Raw genomic sequence first — 21,607 nt, forward strand, 5'->3', positions numbered from 1 at the left:
CTCCACAATTGCGTCGAATGTGATAACCGCCTTGTTCACAAGTACGCATCGTCCAAAAATCATTGCTTGGACTTCACTGAAAAGCTGGAAAATGAAGTTGTTTGCTTCATGTGCAACGAGCCAGTATTGGGTCCCGCCTACAAATGCTCTGTCTCCTCTGAATGCAGCTTTTTCATTCACAAATCATGCGCTGAAATATCTCCAGAGATGAATCACCATTTGCACCCAAACCACGCCCTTTTTCTCGGGTTGTGGCATAATGAACGTTGTGATGCTTGTAATAAATCTCACGATCGCTCTTTCTTTTACTATTGTGGTTCGTGTGATTTCAAACTCGACATCAAATGTGCTAATCGCAATCCTAATGACGGTCACCAACACGAATTCTCCCCCTTTTTGAGGCGTATCCAGTTCAATTGTGATGCTTGTGGAGAGGAAATCAAGAACACGTCCTTCCTATGTAGTATCTGCCAACTCTTGGTTCACAAAACATGTGATACAATTCCACGCAAGGTCAAAATTAAGTTACACAGTCACTTCCTTAACCTCATTTATTCTCCTCATGAAATCAATAACATGTTCTGCAGAATCTGCGGTGACAAAATCAATAAAGAGTATGCAGCTTACTATTGTCAACAATGTAGTTATACTTTACACACAGAATGCCTAAGAAGTTTTCGGGATCGGTATGGGGAGTTGCCTGCAACTAGTGAGTCTGTGCCCAACGAATCTGTTGGCCGTGCAACTCATTTGATCAAGGCGCTCGATCAAACAGAGGACAAAGGACCTCACCTTGGGGAGATCCAACATTTCAGTCATTTACAACATAAGTTAATCATATGTGATGATGAGATCAAGGATGATAAGCTTTGTCAAGGGTGTACGGAGCTCATAATTTCAGTCCCTTTCTACAGCTATGCGCAATGCAACTTCTTTCTTCACACACGATGTACTAAATTTCCCACAACGATTGAGCAACACCGACTTTACAACTTTTACACGCTCACCCTCCTTCCACAGGCACCTACCAAGAGTGCTGTGTTCTTTTGTAATATTTGTTCTCGTCATCATCGTGGTTTCACCTACAATTGTCCTCAATATAGAGGGCTTTGGAAATTCATTGACATTCAATGCGGTTCAATTCCTGAAACACTTGAACACGAAGGTCATGAGCATCCCTTTTGCCTTGCTCAAGATTCTAAGAATAGAAAATGCAAAGCTTGTCCTAAGGACAACGAGAACCATGTGTTCGTATGCACTGGTTGCGATTTCATCTTGGGAATTAGATGCGCAAATCTTCCATTGGTAGCGAGGCATAAATATGATACACATCTCTTCAAACTTACCTACGCTGCTAAAGACGATTCTAGAGAATATTATTGTCTAATTTGTGAAGAAAAGAGAAATCCGAATCATTGGTTTTATTACTGTGAAGAATGCGACTTTCCTGCTCATACCGAATGTGTTCTTGGAAACTATCCATGCATCATGATTGGAAATACCTACAAAAGTGAATATCATGAGCACCCTCTCACTTTTGTCAAGAAGACTCACTATAGATGTGATGGCTGTAACAGATATATTGATGGTGTGGCCCTAGAATGTAGTGAATGCAAATTTAGAGTCCACCCCCCCAGACCTTATTACCCTGATTGTATGTGGATGCTAAGTGAAGGGATATGAGAAGTGGTTTCATTTGGAGCTAGCATCTCGGTGTTGAGTACTGTTTCTGATGAGGTTGGCAGCTTCAATTCTTATTTATTATTTAATCATGATTATGCTATGTTGTCCTTCTTCAACTTGAGTGAACACTGCTGCGTTTTTTTGTACTACTTTACTCTTTTGTTTTTTTTATTTGTGTCATTCGTCTTTCTTGTACTACTTGTTCATCCAAAAATGAAAAAACTAAAGTGTGCACAATAATTTTATTTTATTTATGTAATGAAAGCATTACCATTTTTTTTTTTTTTTTTTACTTGTTGAAATGCATGATTGGTTCTTAATTTAGAACCAAAGCATATTGATTTTTCTGCTCAACTGAGGACTCAAATGCGGAGAACGCCGAAGAGGAAAGAAAAAAGAGCACCGTACGTCCAAAGTATTGTAATGCAAAGTTTACTCACTAATTTAACTTATTCATCTACACTAAAATAGAGATTCCAAAATGGCATAATTTAACTTATACTTTTTACTATTAGCTAGTGCTCATAAATCTCATGGTAGGTAGAAAGGATTATCTAACTTGATTCTTTTCTGACGATAAGCTCCAATTGCATCATAGGAATTACAAAAAAAGGGTAATGAGAAAAGATAGAATAAAAAAAAAATCCCCCTCTAGCGTATTGATTAGAAAAAAAAAATAAATAAATAACAAAAAAATTTCTTTATCACAATTCTCAACACCATGGCTTCGTAAATTTGCAAGGAGTTCACCACCACAAAGCCTGCTATGAAAGTGTGCAACATACTTTCCTCTTTAAATTAACTTGAATAAATTATACAATTAAAGAACAATCAATTACATGATAAATGTTAGATCATGTATTAAGAGTAATGCAATACACAACATTTTTGTTTCATAACTATTCTACTAATGCTCACGTGAATTGTGACAATTCCAACTAACACTTGGATTTTTTTTTTTTTTGTAATAAGAACTGATTCAAAGGTTGATTGGAATTGTCACATTAACATTGTGAAATAATAATGTGGTTTCTAGCATTACACCGTAATTAAAGAGTAATGCCATACACTATAATTTTATTTAATTTTATTGATATGGCGTTGCATGTCAATCAACCTTTAAATCTTAATAAAGGTTGATTCTTATCAATAATATGTCACGTTTTTAATCAGTGCCATTTTTCAAGCCGTTGGATGCAAAGAAAGACTTAATTTTTGAAGTTTCAGAATTTGAAATGGTAAGAGATGTAATCCAATTTAATTGTTTATAGATTCAACTGATACATCAAAATATGCAAAAAATCATAATAAAAAGCTCACTCTCACTGTCATATATATTAACCTGGTAATCTATACATTCAATATGCAGAAGCATAACATAAAAAATGAGTAGCAATGAGCCGGAGCCATAACAGAGAGCAGAAATGTGGTCTAAGCAATAAGCCAAGTTCATCGCAGTACAAACAGGGTGTCCCCTGTTTTCCTTCTTTATCCTCTGATTGTCCTTTCTTTTATTTGTTATCAATCTGTTTATCTCAAAATTTCAAAAAATAAAAAATAAAAATCTGTTTATCACAAAAACGATCCATAAACTTAATTGCAGTACAAACTAGCATGCACATAATCTCACTAGGTGGACTGTTTCCACAAGCAAGAACAGAAGCATTCCCATTTTATCCCCTGTTTCAGATCCATTTGACTGGTTCCTCAGTTGTACAGATCGAGATTATACCAAAAAAGACGAGTGTGGAGTTGAATAGCTTGGGAGAGCAGCCCAAGTGGAGAATGAATCTAATGTGCAAAATCTGTTCCTACCGTGGAGTTTCATCAAGTTGTTAGCATCCACAATAATTCTGGAAATCAAGGTAATTTATCTATGCTTTCCTAGCACCTTATAATTGAGGAAATGGATGCCTTTGGTCTTTGTATTAATATGTTATATGTACATGCTTAGCCAATCATTTCAACTCTTGGAACGGTTACTTTTAATCTATCTGATAATTTGGGTTTAATTTTCTTTAGAGTAATGTTATTTAGTCGACTTTTGTACAATAGTATATAACTGGATGATGTGACAGTAACAATCAACCTTTAGAAAAAAAGAAGTAATGGTTCAAATGCTGATTTTTACTGTCACGTTATTTAGTTGTATGATAGTTGTATATGAGTCTAATAATTAGAATTACTCTTTTCCTTGTGTTGTTGGTTTCATAAATTTCCTAACAGATTAAGCTTGATGGTACAGAACTTGTACAGCATTGATGTTAGGAAACTCGGGGCCTCAAAGGTCTGCAATCTTTCAACTGAAATGCCATGCATACTGAAAAAGCCTTGTGGTCGTTTGACATCTTGAAGCACCTATATATATATATTCTCTCCTGTTTAAAGAGAATCTACCTGATTGACAGATAGTTGGAAAAGAACATTAAAGTTGGAAACTTGATTTCTTGCATCTTCTCACTTGAAATCTTGCAACACTAACTCACAATATTTCGTGCTTTCAAATCATTTTCATTCTCTACAAACAAAAAGTTACTGCAAGTAGTAAACCAATGTATACAAATATTAATATACTCCTATGTTTTGTTTCTAAAGCCACACAGATGAGCAGAAACAATGTGAACTACATTTTAAACCAATGTAAACAAATATTTTATTGCAACCATGGAAATAGTATAGCTTGACGGGAGGCGCCTCAGAGATTTGTTGGTCTTTGCTCCTCTCTCTACTGCTTTAACTGCAACCATGGATGCATGCACCAAGTTCTCCATAGGGGATGTGTCTTGATGAGATCAGCATCTAAGGGAGAACAACTATACTATCTGTCATCGGCAATTATTTATCCTCTTCGAATTCTGTGTTCAGCAAAAAGCTGGGAAATGCCACGGTTATCTCCCTGAGCCATATGAAAAAGTGTACTGGTTGAGCTTAAATTCATTATGATATAAAAAATATGCACTAAACAATTGATGATGATGTGTGCAGAACTTTAGGACCCACTTTAAATATGGAAGATTCATGTTCTTTATCAGAGATGGATTCTTTGCTACATATTCCTTCCACTCTTCTAGATCAATCTTTCCGTCTTCTTTTGAATCTGCCTCCATCATTGTCTAAATGAATTTGACCACAAATTGAGATTCAGATAGTATGATAACTGAAAAAAAGAAAAAGAAAATTGTCAAGTGTACCACACCTTATCAATCATTGATTCCACATCATCATCAGGAAGTGCCAGATCAGATTCAGTCAGAATAGCCAACACCATCTCCTTCAACTTCAACAGTAGCAATGGTTCAATACGTATGGGTTGAAATAATTGGAAATGCAGCTGTTGGATTACTAAAGAAAATTCATTGCAACATTAGGAGTTCAAGACTAATAAAAAATTGGAAACAAGATTTATATATAACTATACTTGTCAATAGACATTATATACTACATTTGACATAATGAATAAGGACAAGTGTAGTAACCATAATGTGGCATATAATAACAAAGCCATGACAAGCAGTAATTGTTCACATGACCATGCTACAAAATTTCTCTTTTACAACGACAACCGGCCAGCCCCCAGAATTTGGATTTCAAGTGACAAACAAACAACTATTATTGTCATCAATTTCATTTTGCAGATTCTTAAAGAAAACATGAGGACAAGAGGAAAGATGCCATTACTCACCTCTTCGCGCTCAATGTAGCCAGTCTGCCGTAGATCATACAATCTAAATGCAACTGCAAGAAAATCTTTTCCCAGCAGCTTAGGTTTTATAAGAGTATTGGATAGAACAAGAGACAGTTACATATCTTCACTCCAGGAACAAAAATTACACATCAAGAATAAAAATAATGAGAAAAAAGAAAAAAACATCATGATTCATTTTCATGACAAATTTCCATACATGTAATTTTGTCTGCTTCAGGTGCATTTGGGTGGAAGATGCTTAAACATCGAACAAATTCTTCAAACTCAATAACCCCATTATGCTTAACATCAAATAGATCAAATACCTGCAATGAGTTTCCAGGTCGAATTGCATAATATCAGCTGTCCAAAATTTGCTATATACAAAATCATAAAGTTGACAATTTGAAGTTGGTGAGCAACTAACAAGCCACAATGAGAAGTACAAAAGTTGTATATATTTTGTTTAGGCCTGTGAAAGGAATCTTAGATCCATTCAACATTCTAAATTCACTTGATTTCACGAATTTCACAAGTTGGATTTCTTTGATACACAGATACAGCTGATTTATAAATATTCAGGTACTTTGTGATAGAAAAAAAGTATTGAAAAAATGGGGGATTTTTTAATTTGGTTCTACTGCCCTACAAAAGGTTGAAATGATTTATATGACAGCAATATAAGATGAGAGAATACAATTTCACATCAAATCTAGAACAGAAAAAATTGGTATGCTACAATACAGAAAATACGCACCCTGTCTGCAAAAAGATTTTGCTGACGACTGTTTATGAGAAGTGCAAGATAGAATTCTTCCTGTCCATAGAATGTTGAATAAATTAGCACAAGTGCAGAAGTCATCTCAAATTTCAATCAAAGAGCTAACAACTGTATCTTAACCTTCAACCATATAATCAGACTTCAGAATATGGACCAAGCAGCCAACAGTAGCTCATGAAAAGACAAATTAGAATCTTCATAGTAAATCATTTGATGTATATACCTTGTGAATAAGACCATCATCATGTATGGAACCGCTTAGTTTCTTGAAGAGGCAATACAAGGCCTCGACTTCATTGACTGCAACTGTAGAAAAATGAATGATATATATACATAAGATTTCCAACTGTTGAAAAATACCATACATTGTAAGTCTTAAACCCATACCTTCAAAAGGCTATGAGTTTGTGTTTGGTTTTCTGCTTAAGGTAATTTTTTTTTTTTTGACAAAAAAAAGAGCTTTTTCAGATAAGAATAGAAAACAGAAATAAGATCCACATAGGAAATAAGATGATTTTAACCAGTTTTTCTCCATACATTATAAGTGTCATTGCCCTATATGAGTGCATTATTTGTTTCAGTTACATATCCACCCTTGTTTATTTAGCTGAAAGTATTGAGCTAGGGCCACAGAGAAGCAAAATTGAAGCAGCACCTAATTAGGATATGTAAAGTATGAGTAATGGTTAATGCTATTTACTAAACTACTATACCACTATCATATAGCTGTGATGATATGGCAGTGAAATCAGCTCTTGATTTTTGTTTTGTAAGTGCTAATGCCATGACTAATTTTTACTGTCACATTATCAAGTTGTATGGAAGTCGTATAAGAATCTACTAAATAACATTACTCGTAAAATACATACCAAATCAAAATTATTTGTCCTTCGTCTAATAATTCCATTTGAAGGTCAAAATCGATCAATTAGTTCAGCCCAATTTTCTACTTACAAGGTGTTTCAGAAGCAAGGACGCTAGCCTCTGGACACCAAGATTTGGTTTTGGCCTTCTTCAAGCAAAAACAGCCCTTAAAAGCATCCATAATGCAAGTGTTTATGCCAATGATGGTATTGAATATATGCCTGCAACATGGGAAGAGAAAAATGCTTTAGGATAAGATATATGCCGATAGATTCATCAGTTAATATGTTATATTTTTGGATGGAGTTCTACTGTTCTATAATATTATACCCTTTTTTTCTACATAGCATATGATTTCGTTCCTTTTTTACTTGGTGAACATTTGGAATATGTCAATTTATTTGCATTAAAAGGACAACTTTCAAGAATATGTCAAACTCAACTACAAATAAGGACTAATTCCCATCTCATGGGAGGTTCTAGCATGTCCTAATTTTTTTAGTATGATCCACTGCCACACTATGAATGTTGTGAGTTTATGTGTGAATGATGTGTCTCATATTGAGGAAAAATAAATAAAGTAATTAGTTAATATACATAAATGGATTCAAACCTATCAACTTAAGCTAGCTTTTTGGTTGAAGTGGTGTCCAAACATGTATATTTATGTGCTCTTGGTATACTCCGTAGGCGATTTTTTCCTTAACGAATTGGTATTAGAAATTTAGAATTATGGTTTAGCCTCCGCTTAAACGAGTGATTTGGAGGTCAATGTGGACCAATACTTATACTCCCTGTCATGAAATTAAAAATCACTATTAGATTTTGTTTGATCAATATTATAATTTGGATCTGATGTTAATTTTTAATGTCATGTCAAAAAATGTGCATTTAAAAGTATGAAAGTGAGAATATATATAATATTTCTCTAACGCGATAAAAAGTGAAGCTACACATCACATTTGTTGTTATAGAACACTAAAATAGCAAGAAATGGACAAATTGACCTTGTAAAGTAAAAAATTCCAAACTCCCAGTTGCCTAAACCACTGTAAAAATTCCTCAAAATTGGCTAACTATATCCCCAAAGGGTAAATCATGACAGTACGACAAAAAGTCAACTTCTCAAACAGTCTGCTGTGGAGCCAAAACACCACAAATGTCCTCCAAAAAAGTGTCTTGCTGCAAGTACAGGTGTAGGACCCAAATCAAGCCAAAAAGGGCCAAAAAAAAAAAAAAAAAAGACAAGCACCCAAAACAAAATTTAACCCAACCTGTTCATGAACTAAATTGAAATCCTTTACCAACTCTCTCTTTTCATCACAAAAGAAAGATCATGTTGAAGGATGAAGACAGACAGAAAGTCTGATCAGCCTCAAGTCTCATGGAAGAACATCAAGAGTGCTGAGAGCAGTATATATAAACTAACCTGGATGAAGATCAATAGCTAGCTGTTCATCACTTTCAGATCTTCTCTGTTTGCATGCATATGACTTGGCTCCCACTTCCCACCTTCTGTTTTGTTAGGTTTTTTGTCGTGTCTTTGCGTGCTAAGAATATATATTTAAGTCCATGATGTTGCTTTTATGTAAGCATGACATATTTAATATTACGTTAAACATTGTTTTTTCAAGCATTTCCGCGGTTTTCTCGAAGACCAAACCGCGTTCTAGAACAGATGGTCTCAGCAGCTGTGAATTTTAAATGACAATGTTTGAGCCAGCTGGGGCGACCTTTCTCGTAATTCTTTCTAATTATAGTAGTAGTCGTCGTCTTTGGTCTTGCTTTCTAATTATATCGACATATTAAGTTTTCAAGGCGAATTGTTGTCATCTTAAAGACAACCTTCGGAACACGCCAGAGTGTTTTGTTGCGATGACAAGTTCGTCTTTTTAAACGAATCTGCAAGAGTATTACATAGATTATTAAATTTAAAATTTTTAAGATAAATAGTGATTTAACGTATTATTATAATCTAGTGCATAAGATCAATGACAAGATATAGCCTTAACCATGGTTATCAGTGCTTCAATTCTAGCATCCTTCAAGCAAGTGTCATGCTAATACGACTGGTCAACTTATTTTGATTTCCTCGGGTCTTATCGTCTGTTCTCCGCTCTATTCCCTCACATTTGCCTTTATGATCTAGTCGAGACTTGTTGTTCAAACTTTATTATCTTGTCTCAAATCTTAGGTTATCTCTGCTTTCCCTACCGGGATTAGTCAAACACATATCTCGCCTATCAGTTGCCCCTCATTTATTGTGAGCGATGTTTGGCAACTTGTTGGGGATCTTTCTTGGATTTAGGTCCAGGGTCATAATGAGTGAGAGAGTCAAACCCAACACTCAAGCTTTGGAGAATCAAACCCTATTGAAAATAAGTAACCGGTGATGGATGTCCGAAATTATGGGGGCTAAGGTCCAGTCTTAGTGGAGCACGGGGGAAAATGATCCTCTGGAGAATATTCAGTTAGTTATATTGGAGGGGTATTTTTGTCTTTTCATTTTTCGAGGAAACAAAACACTCTTTCACTATAACTTACTGAATATTATCAAATTCAAATGAAATGAAGAGAATCCTAATTCAGCAGGGAGTTTGTTGATGGCGAGGATAGTCACCACCAAAGAGTCATATTCAAGGAGAAGCAAATTGCATGTACACACAATGAAAGGCTCCTCGATTATTATAAAAGTGTAATTTCTAATATTACTCTTCCTATAATTCATATAAGAAAAAAAACACTCGCATGAATAAATTCATATAATAGGTATTAATAAATCTAAACAATTATCAAATTATCTCCAAATTTAATCTTATGAATCCTTTTGCTCAAATTTAGGATTTGGTCCGAGGGCCCTTGACACCATCGTTATGTCTTTGAATCTCAATGGGGCAATAGAAAACTCAACCACAAGAATTGATTTCATAAATATTGTAATTAGATCCGTTAAGATTGTGACATATATCATTTGTGTTATATTACAAGGCACGTGTCTCAATCTTAAAAGAATAATATTATATATTACACTACTATTTCATTATGCTAACATGATACCGTCAATCAGTTTTTAGATCAATCATTGTTAAAAGAAAAAAAAAAAGGTGATAGATTGACAATGGGGAACTGAAGGCAGTTCCCCGTGCACCGGACACGTAGCTAACCAAATTAGTTGCGACACAGATAAGAATGCATGCTATGAAAGATACAATCGAGTCTATTGCATCAACTATCTGCTCAATATCCTTGTACCACATCAGTATAGTTGTAGTGAGATAGTGCTATATAGCATTAATCATCTTAAAATTGGACGGAGTCGAACCCCATTTTTGTAAATTTTTTTTTTTCTAAAAGAAATTATCAATAATACCTTGGGCTGGGCTTGGACCAACCCCAACCCAACTTCTTGTAGCTGAAGCCTGCATGTGCCAACTCTTAAAAAAACGTTGAACACGTTTCTAACCTCAGAAAACGTTTCGCATAAACGAAAAACGAAAATCCCACACGCGTTCTCTGTTCGTGTTCTTCATCTCAATCACTCTTTCAGAAGAAACGTACGCAAATGTTGCTTTCTCTCACTCACAGGTAAACTTACGTCACACATAATTACCCAAATTAGCCCAAATCGTTTTCCTTATTCTCGTTTTTGACCTTCAAAATTCTTCTTTGTCAACAATCAGCTGCTTCATCTCCAACTGCTTAGCTGATTTCAATTCTCATTAGCTTAACTTAATTTATCTTTTTTGTTTTGAATTTTTTTGATCAGAATCTGATTAGGGTTGTAAAGTTCTTTGGGCGTATAATAATGGAGGTGGCGGATTTGGTTACAAGTGGCATTCCAGAAGAAAATACCTTTGAAGTTGATGATGATAATATTGTAAGTTTCCAGTGTCACTGTTATTTATATAAATCCCATGTATTTTTTTTTTTGGCTTCTTTATTAAGTTATAATGCATTAGAGCTAAAAGTTTGTGTCTTTATTGAAAATTGAATTTGTGCTCTCTATTTTGATTCTGTTGAATCAAGTTATTTATGCTCATATTGTTGCCTTATCATTAAGTTGTAATGTATGAGAGCTATTTTTTTAATTGAAAATTGAATGTGTTGTCTATTTTGATTCTTTTGAATAAAAGGTTATTCCGGTTAGTGGGTATCATGCATAATTGTATTTTGAAGACTCTTTTCTCTACAAGGGAGAGTAATTGAAGAGACAGGGTGAAGGGAATAAGGGAAAATGAAGAAATAAGAGACGATCAATAGTGTTCTTTGTTCCGTGTATTGGAGGATTGAATGAAGAGATATGGTTAAGAATTCAGGAAAGAAGTTTTTGAAATTAAATCACCTTTGTTGTCATGCTCCAAATGCCAAAAGGTCATGGCGCATGAAAAACATCCTTTATTAGAGTCCTATCTAAAATTTTTCCAAAAATAATTCCTTCTAACATGGTAAACTATCAGTACACAAGATGTCAAATATCCGAGTAATGTCCAATTTGGGAAAATAGGATAACCGAAGCATTAGATTTGCAACATTTTCAGGCAATCTTTGCTTCCTGGATTATGTCATACTCAGAACTCTATTTACCTGCTTTTGCAGCTTACAAGTCGAACATGTGATTTATGGAACAATTTGTTAGATTGCCTTTGTCTTGTTACTTATGGATAGTTGTGTTTCTGATTCAGGTATTGTTTTTGATATCTTTTTGTTTTTAATCTATGTTTACTTAAATTGTTTTCTAATGTGGAAGGATAATGCTAATTTTGAGGGCGAAAGGTGTGGGATATGCATGGACATTGTCATTGACAGGGGAGTTCTTGACTGCTGCCAGCACTGGTATGTATCTCCATTTTCTTCCCTTCGTTTTGTCACTTAAGTGCATGCACTTGTGTTTGTTGTGTCAATAATCCTTTCTTCACAAAATATGATGTGGAAGATGTTACGCTATCTTCATTTGTTTGTTTTTAAGTTAAATGAGAGCTAGCACTCACATCCTTCAATATGAATGTCCAGCCCCTTATTTTACTTTCTTCAACGTTGTACTGTGATCAAGTGACTCAACGGGCTCGGACATCTTGTAACAATTATAGCTGTCTTTGAATTGGCCTTTTTTAAGAACTTATTCATTGGTTGGTAGATTTTGAAAGGTGAGTCCCGCATTGTCCATGACCTTGCATTATCGCAGAGTTGAGTTGAGTTAAAAAGGCTGAGAGATTCTTTAGTTGGATTTGAATGTTTATGAAATTTATCTTTGCTTAACTATGTTCATAGAACTTTTTATTATTTGAGTCTATGTTCAGTGAATCATGCTAGGTAAATTTATTCTTTTTTTTTTTAAAAAAATATCTTTTATTCATTCAGATCTGGCAAAACCGTTAACTATTTTTATATCTATCAGATTATATTTGCTTTTGATTTCATGAACTGATGGATCGTCATGTGATTTCAGGTTCTGTTTTGCATGCATTGACAACTGGACTACCATCACAAACCTTTGCCCACTTTGCCAGAACGAATTTCAATTGATCACATGCGTTCCGGTTAGTGTTACAAAATTGTTGAAGACTGTTTTTCTTCATTGTTTTACCATTACTCTTGCTGTTATTGATATAAATTCTGAAATTTATTTGCACAAAAATTTATTTGTAAGCATTAGCTACTTTTGATGAAATCTTTTGCCCTTTTTTTTTTTTTGAAATTCTATTGAAACTGTAATTAGAAGTGTGGTGCAAAATGGAAGCTTAAGTTAAACTGGTTTCATTTCATTATGAAGGTATATGATACCATTGGTAGCAACAAAGTTGAGGAGGAGTCATTTTCCGGGTAATTTTCAAATAATTTACATACTTTTCCTGTGTTCCTTTGCATGGTCCAAAGCCCCGTTTCTCTTGGTTGTGTATCTCTGCGTGATGCCGGCATTGCATTCTGAAAACCAGAGTTAACTCAAAGACTCGACTTTCTTGTAGTAATAGCAGTTCTGTCTGACGCATTATCTTATTCATTAATCTTTGATTCAAAGCTGTATTGCTACACTTGTAAATGTTAACAGGGCCTCAAAGCCGTTAATCTTGGTGGGACTGTTGCCAATGGGTCTCCTCTAATAGTTTTAAGTTATGAAGCTCTATTATAGTTTTAAGTTTTAAGTTATGGGAAGAATTATGGCTTGCTTTACAAATATGAGTATGAGGAGAATGTGGAGGATCTGTGGCCCATATTGATATTGGCATATATATTTTTTTAAAAAATATGTTGATTAAATGACTCACATTTTCTTAGGCCTTGGTTTTCAGGATTGGTTAATTTTTTACTTATTTTTTTTTCCTTTGTTTATGCAGAGATGATGATTGGTGCATTGAAGGGAAGAATAATACTCTCTCTTTTCCATCCTACTACATTGATGAAAATGTAATTTTCCTCCATATGTAATCCTATAAGGTTTTTGGGTGTTATACAGTATGAACTTTATATTGCCAATGGTCTTGGACCAAATAGCAGCATCTCCTCCCCCCATAAATAATGGGTGGAGAATAAAATCATGGGTTGAATCCCAGGTGGACGAGTGAGTTTTTGTCCAAGAAGTCTATGTCAGTACACGAGTTGTAGGTAAAAGAAGATAATAATAATAATAATAATAAACCTTATATTTAAAATTTCTACAAATCATAAGGGCTTTTTTGTTCTTGAGGATCAAGTCCCCTAACCCAGAAGTCCCAATACTCTTGTTGAAATCGTCATTGAGATTCTAAAAGGTTGGCACTTGGCCCATCTAAAGATGCTTTTGTTAAATCACCAGTTATTCTAAAAGCTTAAGTTGATAGGAAAAGATAAATTTAATCAACACTTTTAACATTTCCCCTCATGTGTGGGCTTAAACTCCCTTTTAATAGGTGAGGTCCAACACGTAGAATATTGAAATAGGGGGTAAATGACGGAGTTAAGGTTCGAACTCGGGATCTTTGGCTCTAATATCATATTAACCGCCAATTATCCTAAAAGCTTAAGCTGATAGGAATAGATAAATTTAATCATTTAATTAACACTTTAACATCTTTTTGTCTGTACCAAGAAACTTGGGACACGTCAAGTCATGCTCAAGCGCCAGTGCTGTGATTCTACATCTGAAATACAATTTTGTACATATGAAAGCATTCAAGCTGATATATAACAGTGATTATGGAAATATATGATTACACAATATCAAGCCAAAAGCTGTAAGTTAAATGATTCTAGCACATTTCATCACCCCTTTCCATCACAGCATGTGATAAGAGGAGGTCTATAGTAGTCTATACAGGATATGGGCCTATCCTTGTGTGCTTATGAAGAAACAAAAATTCCATTGTGAAGGTCGGTGCTATTTCTGAAATTATGAACTCAAGGCTGTCTTCCACATTTTCATATTGTATACGAATTTACATCTCAATGTCTTTCTTATGTACTTTATCATGTTGTAGGCAGTTATCTGCTTGGATGGAGATGGGTGCAAAATTCGAAGTGGATCAGTGACTATTGAGGAAGATTCCAATCTTGATACATCCATCGCTTGTGATTCATGTGATATATGGTAAACTTGAACCAAACTATTTGATTTATTGGTTTGACTATATACATTGAATGTCATATAGGGATTTGCCTGCTTAATTTGGCTTAAGTTGAGAGTGAAGTTTCAGCTGATTTCTCCTAAATATCTCTGAGAACAAATTGTGAAATTATTATTTGTCTTTGAAGGGGAAAAAAGAGCATGATGACTAAAATCTTTTCTTGATTTGCATGGAGTCAGGTATCATGCTTTTTGTGTGGGATTTGATTCTGAAGACACATCTGAGAGTACCTGGTTATGCCCAAGGTAAGTTAGCAGAGGGTTATTATTTGTTGTTGGTGTTGGGCTCTTGGTTCCTTGGCTGAGTCTGATCCAATGAATTTTCTTGAGCTGCTCATGCATTATGAATGTGCAAAAACGTTTTAGTATCAACTAAATCAAGGTAGACTAATGTTTAATGGTGTTTTAAAGATTTATATATTATGGAGACATCCTGCTTGGAGCATTGTTAGGTAACTAACAAAATCATCAACACCATCACGTGATTGTTAACCACCTCATCTATGACTTAGGGAAAAATAACTTAATTGTTTCACAATCATCTGATGTTGCTGAGAGAATGTATCTTTGGTTAAATTAATTAATGCAGTTTTAGCACGACACTTATATTCAAGGATTAAAACAGTGATAAATGGACTGTCAAGAAGTTTTGTCTTCTCAACGAAGCAGACTTCCTTTTTCATTGCATTTGACATTCTTACTTGTGGATTATGGCAGATGCGTGCCACAAAAATCAGATGCGATTTCTATACAGGGGCCTAAGAACGACTGTGGTCCTGAAAATGCTAGTAGTGAATGCTTCATTGAGGATGCTTTTTCTGGAAAGGTATCTGTTTCTGTTGCTGATGCCGGAGAGACAGCTGTTGTGGTCTCAATAGTTGGTGAAAATCAATGGACTTCAAGACCAAATGAGAACTTTCTGTCTGCTGTCAAAGTTGAGAAGGACTTGAATACTGAAACATTTATATCAACTTCTGATGCCAGTAGTCACAAAGTGGAAACACCGTCTACGGAGAAGACTATCATTCAATCAATCTTTGAGGGGAAGGAACTGGAATTGTCCTTATCACGTGATGCATCATTCATTTTTCCTTCTAATTCCTCGGTGCTTAGTGAGTTGAAGACAAGTTCTGCTGACAAAACAATGAATGAACATAGTAGCTTTCTTGGCATTGGAAATACTTCAAGAAAGTTGATTAGTGAATCCTGTATTGGAAACAGGCTGTCTGAGAAGGAATCCACTATAGGCCTCCATCTTGGTTTATCCATAGGCTCTTCTTTGTCTGGTAATTTTGCATATATAACTTTTTTTGTATTTTTTTTCCTTTTTAGTTACAACTCCATCATTATGATAGCAGGCAGCTGAAAATATATATATGGTTGGCATATTTAAGCTTGTCTCATTGTCATCAATTTTGGTGTGGTTCTAGTTGATGACATAAAGAATGATGTAATTGAAGATCAAGCTGCTGAAGATGTCCAGCAGCAAGTTCCTTCAGAAGAATCTTTGGCAAAAGGTATGAAAGTGGTGTAGGTATCTTTCCTCCTTATTGGTTAAATATGGACCTTCGGTGGGCTGTAGAAAAGCAAATTTAGTGTAGGCAATTATTTAGGATTTTAATAAGACATTGATATGAAAACCCTGTTCCATTGCCTCATTGCTGAATGTTTTCAGTTGAAAATTTTGAACCGGATGCTTATGAGAATGCTGCCAGAATGGTTGGTGTAAAGAGAAAGCCTGCAGATTGCAGGTAACTTATTATTCAAATGTCTTCATTGCTTCTCTCACAGTTCTCTGCAGTTAGTGCTCGTGAATGTTGCCTAATGATATGCTACTGCTACCCCTGTGTCACAATTTTTGAGTGCCACCCAAGGTCCAGTTATCCTTATTTATTTTCTGTATTGTGTTTCTGTTCTTCATGGAACTTCTTAGGCCTTTCAGCTGGCAAAGCTTGTGTGCCTTTTAGGGGACACAGGTTCAGGAAGAGTTTCCCTTATTGCTACCTCATAGTTGTTTCATATTTATTAAACATATGCTATGCTGAATGTTAAACTCTGTTGAATGTTTTTGGCAGTTTCATGTATAGCACTTAGAAGTGGGTGGTCGCCAAGTTTTCTAATTGATCTTAAATTATTTTATTGTTTAGTGCGCAATGGTATCGTTGCCTATATCCTAGTGCATGTCTATTAACTGTCATTTTCCCTTTAAGATGCATACTCATTTGAACTGAATATTGTTAGAACTTTTCGTCATTTACTGCAGATTTTTTTAACTTTTCTTTTGTGTTGTCTTCCTGATTTCTTATATCTATCAGTGAGCACATGTCAAGGAATGCTGATGATGGAGATTTCAAACCTAAGATTGTGACTGAAGTTTCTAAAAAGAAAATTAGACCTGAAGGGAGGGTTCAACAGATGCATACAAAGGACAAAGCCGATGCATCAGTGTCAGATAATTCTCAGAAATGTCCAAGCCCAATAGCAGTTCGCAAAGATGATAGGTTCCATCATCAAGATAAGAAAGGTGTTACATCTGATATAATGACTATAGTTCGAGGGACAAACCATAGACCTTCCAAGGGACTTGCACCTCGAAAGCCTGCTGATAAATCATCAATAGAACGAGAAAATACAGCTGGCTTGCGAGTAAAAAAGATCATGAGGATAACTTCTGAGGACAAGGAGTCATCCGCGGTTCAAAATCTAAGAAAAGAAATAAGAGAAGCTGTCCGTAACAAATCCTCGAAAGAGTTCGGGGAAAGCCTTTTTGATCCAAAGCTTCTTGCTGCCTTCAGGGCTGCTGTAGCAGGCCCCAAAGATGAACCTGTTAAGAAGTTACCACCTTTAGCTGTAAAGTCGAAGAAGTCCATGTTACAGAAAGGGAAAGTACGAGAGAATCTAACAAAGAAAATTTATGGATTATCCAATGGAAGAAGGAAACGTGCATGGGATAGGGATTGCGAAGTTGAGTTTTGGAAGCATCGCTGCATGAGAGCTACAAAGCCTGAAAAGATTGAGACTTTGAAGTCGGTTCTTGGCCTCCTAAGAACAAGTTTGGATAGCTCAGATCAGGGGTCTGAATCGCAGGCCACAAATCCAATTCTTTCCAGGTTGTATTTAGCAGATACATCTGTATTTCCAAGAAAGGATAATATCAAGCCTCTTGCAGCTCTTAAAGCTTCTAGTAATTCAGAGCAGAATAAAGAACAGCTCACCTCTGCAGAAACCTGTCCAAAGGCATCTCTTGATAATAGTACTACAAAATTCACAGAATCGAACAAGGTTTTGTCGAAGGCTGGGTTTCCTTTGTTTGAAATTAGAGAAAATAAGAATAATATTCCAATCTCAAAGAGCGATATGGCTTCTGCTCTGAATAAAGTACGTTCGAGCACACGCCCAGAAGGGCCATCTGTTTCTGCATTAGGTGACTCCAAAGTTAATAATCAGAAGCAGCTGGTTGTTAAATCTGATAATATGAAGAGCGATAAAAGAAAATGGGCCCTAGAGGTCCTAGCTAGGAAAGCAGCTGTTACAAGCAGGAAAACAGGAGATGAATTACAGGAAGACAACGCAGTGCTCAAAGGAAATTATCCCTTACTGGTACGTAATAGTTTGGTTTCTGAAATCAGATACTGTTCGTGTCATTTATTTATGAAATTTCATTTTTCTGATGGTGTGAGCAGGCTCAACTACCGGCAGACATGAGACCAGTACTGGCACCTAGTCGCCATAATAAAATCCCCTTATCAGTGAGACAGGTATGCATGCAGCCATTTGCTGTCTCCACCTTCCATAACCAGGCTGGGTATTTGTCCTACAACAAATGGATTAAATTTCTTCTTGAGATACTCTTTAAGTTGCTTTTTGGTTTGAAAATATTTGGGAATGAAAATGCAGTTCTGCTTGACTTTGGATTAAAACCTAGGAAGGCAAAAAACGGATGTGGATAATCTTACTAGGAAATGGAGAAAAAACTGTATGCCTAATCCTTACTATGTATTTTTATGGGAGATGTTATTCATTACTCCTATCAGGGAAGAAATCAGAACAAGATACCAGATGCTCTTACTACTAACACCATTACCATACCACTGTGCGGTTCCCAGCATCATTTCTACTCCAACTGCTGCTGCCACCACTAGCACCACCACTAGCAGTGCTGCGACACTGCCAACACCAACTCAACCACCTTACATATCAATCCTAGTTCTAAGTTTGCCAGTCATCACCACCAACATGCACTACCACTGCAACAGTGTTAACACCAACTTGATCACCTCCATTGTACCTTCACCAATGCTAGCCCTACTGTTCTCCACTTGTCACCACCACTCATACTTCTCTAAATTAGAGTAGAATCCTCGAATAGAACCCTCAAAAGAGAGAAAAAAATAATAATAATAAAAAGAATTGATTTGGGCTGTAATTTGTTTGCTTGGAATTGGAGCAGTTTGAATCTGTGGTTTGGTTGCTTTATACATCAATAAATTTAAGGGCAGATTTAACAATGACTTATTCCACTGTAAACCATGATTTATGAACATAACAGAATTGGATTTGAAAACCACAATCATTCTTTGGCATTAAACATGGCCTCACCGTTATTTAGTTTACACAAGTTCTGTTTGTCATTTAAAGACACCATCCAGATATGCCTTAAATGGGTTGAATTTCCTCTATGGCATAATCATCTCTCATCGGCAAGCATTATACTAGTTGTTTTCTTTATGACACTCGAGTTTAATTATCTGGTTGTTTTGACTCATTAATGGCTTTTGCTGTACAGACACAGCTTTACCGCCTGACAGAGCACTTTCTGAGGAAGGCAAATTTGCCAGTCATTTGCAGAACTGCAGAAACAGAGTTGGCGGTTGCAGATGCAATTAATATTGAAAAGGAGGTTGCTGACAGGTCAAACAGCAAAGTAGTATACCTAAATTTATGTTCCCGGGAGCTATTGCATCATTCAAATGACAGCAAGTCCAGTACAGCCACAGAATCAAATACGTCACCATCAGCAGAAGTCCCCATTGATGGATCAGAACCGGCTAACAATGAACTTTCAACTGATCCTGTAATTTTAGAGGCACTGAGAACTGCAGGCCTTGTGTCTGATTCTCCTCCAAGTAGTCCATTACCAGAAAAGGAAGTCCTCAATGATGATGACCCCTCAATAAGGGAGGAAGGGCTGGATAATATATTTGACATGGCTTCTCATCCAGAACTGGATATTTATGGTGATTTTGAGTATGATTTGGAAGATGAAGACTACGTTGGTGCTACTTCAACAAAAGTCTCTAAGCTACCACCAGAAGAAGGTGCTTCAAAAATGAAAGTGGTTTTCTCTACTCTGAACTCTGAAAGGTTGAATAATTGTGTAGATTTCAATGATCATGAAAAGTCAGGGAATGTTGAAGCTCCAAAGGACTCTAACTTGCCCCAGAACTGTAGTGACCCAGTCTTAGGAAGCACTATTTTGGAGGGTGAGGCTGACAATTCTTGTGTTCCTCCAGAACCTTTAATCAATGAAAACAGTGAAGAACCTTCAATTGCAGAATGTGAAGAGCTATATGGCCCAGACAAAGAACCACTCATTAAAAAATTCCCGGAAGTTGCATCAAGAAAGCAGTATGGACAAGTTGATGCAGTAGCTCTAGTACAGAACGAAGATCCTATAAAAAATGAAAAAGCATCTGAAGTCGGGAGTAAGAGCAATGCAGAGAAAATGTTTGTTGCTACTGTTGGAGATAAGTCTCCTGGTTCTGAACATTCACCCAACCAATTTCAAACAGGGGAAAATGTTGAAAGTAAGGAGCAGAAGTCTGGCAATGAGACTAGCAAGCAGTCTGATAGCTTCAATCATGTATTCAAGAAGGTAGCAGATCACCCTCATTTCATCATCTCCTTGATTTCATTTTCTCGTCTTTTCCTTTGTTTTTTCTCCATATGCATCCAACTTTCCAACTTTACATAAACCGTTTCAGACTTCAGTCTGTCCGATACTCACGCACATTTACCACCTCTTCATATATACTTTAGCTGATCAGTCACACTAATTCTTTATAGGTGGAAGCCTACATCAAAGAGCACATCAGGCCACTGTGCAAGAGTGGCGTGATAACAGCTGAGCAGTATAGGTGGGCTGTGGCAAAAACGACTGATAAAGTTATGAGATACCACTGCAAATCCAAGAATGCGAATTTTCTCATCAAGGAAGGGGAGAAGGTGAAGAAGCTGGCAGAGCAGTATGTTGAAACAGCCCAGCAGAAGGAAAAAAGTGATTCTTTATAACGGCAGCTGTTTTCATCTTTCTCAAGTTCTGTACATTTTTGCTCCCCTCTGACCTTATCTGGCCCAACGCAGCATAAGTTTAGGCAATGTATAAAATGAAAATGAAAATAACTTTGAGCCAACTTGATAACCAAGTGGGTTTGGCCTGAACGCAATTATATGGTAGTGTCAGGTAGCCATAGCTCCATTACTTGTGCAGAGGTGCATGTGCTCCACAAACAATATGAAATTGTAAATTACTGTTGAGATTTTTTGTACAATCTATTGGATGAATTCTGCTTAGTTTTTACCAAAATATGCGTAAATTATTGGACGAAACAGCTGAGCAAGCTAGAGAATTTTGATTTCAGTGGAGGTCCAAAACCCCATATAATTCTTGAGGCATACAGAATGAGATACCTCCTGCCTCTAGAAAGAAGCAATACTGCTGGTTAAAGGGTGGGAACAATCAGAAAATTTTACCCTCCACTGGAAAATGGAGAGGATCCTTTTCCTTTACGAGTTACGACTACGGTGGTTTTGTAATTTCAATAAATATGTAATTAAAGGTACCTTCTTTCCATTTCAAGTAAATGGGTTTCATGATAAAATTTAATGTTGCCATTATAGTTTTAACCATGAAATGGCTTGAAATGTAGAGGATATTGTCTGGTTTGAGCTCATTATAGTGTACCCAGTAAAGTAGAGTAAACAAGTAATGTACAGG

The 21,607-nt window shown here is 36.0% G+C and overlaps 2 protein-coding genes across 2 annotated transcripts; one reads left to right on the forward strand and one right to left on the reverse strand.

Moving 5' to 3' along the window:
- Positions 1 to 4,277: 4,277 nt before the first annotated feature.
- Positions 4,278 to 8,522, reverse strand: LOC132174675 (calcineurin B-like protein 7). The gene is made up of 9 exons (XM_059586317.1): positions 8,443 to 8,522; positions 7,104 to 7,234; positions 6,373 to 6,455; positions 6,126 to 6,185; positions 5,586 to 5,694; positions 5,366 to 5,418; positions 4,880 to 4,960; positions 4,684 to 4,796; positions 4,278 to 4,579 (listed from the first exon to the last, which is right to left on the reverse strand). Exons 2-9 carry the CDS (start codon positions 7,192 to 7,194, stop codon positions 4,519 to 4,521), a joined length of 651 nt encoding a protein of 216 aa, XP_059442300.1. The 5' UTR covers positions 7,195 to 7,234; positions 8,443 to 8,522; the 3' UTR covers positions 4,278 to 4,518.
- A 1,984-nt stretch (positions 8,523 to 10,506) lies between these two features.
- Positions 10,507 to 21,183, forward strand: LOC132175056 (uncharacterized protein At4g10930). Its single transcript, XM_059586864.1, has 15 exons — positions 10,507 to 10,598; positions 10,780 to 10,890; positions 11,761 to 11,846; positions 12,460 to 12,550; positions 12,784 to 12,833; positions 13,346 to 13,415; positions 14,465 to 14,574; positions 14,791 to 14,856; positions 15,328 to 15,896; positions 16,041 to 16,127; positions 16,286 to 16,361; positions 16,926 to 18,210; positions 18,294 to 18,368; positions 19,397 to 20,485; positions 20,677 to 21,183. Exons 2-15 carry the CDS (start codon positions 10,819 to 10,821, stop codon positions 20,899 to 20,901), a joined length of 3,951 nt encoding a protein of 1,316 aa, XP_059442847.1. The 5' UTR covers positions 10,507 to 10,598; positions 10,780 to 10,818; the 3' UTR covers positions 20,902 to 21,183.
- The last annotated feature ends 424 nt before the right edge of the window (positions 21,184 to 21,607 follow it).

The sequence above is a fragment of the Corylus avellana genome, chromosome ca3 (genome assembly GCF_901000735.1).
Source record: "Corylus avellana chromosome ca3, CavTom2PMs-1.0".
Lineage (NCBI taxonomy): Eukaryota > Viridiplantae > Streptophyta > Magnoliopsida > Fagales > Betulaceae > Corylus > Corylus avellana.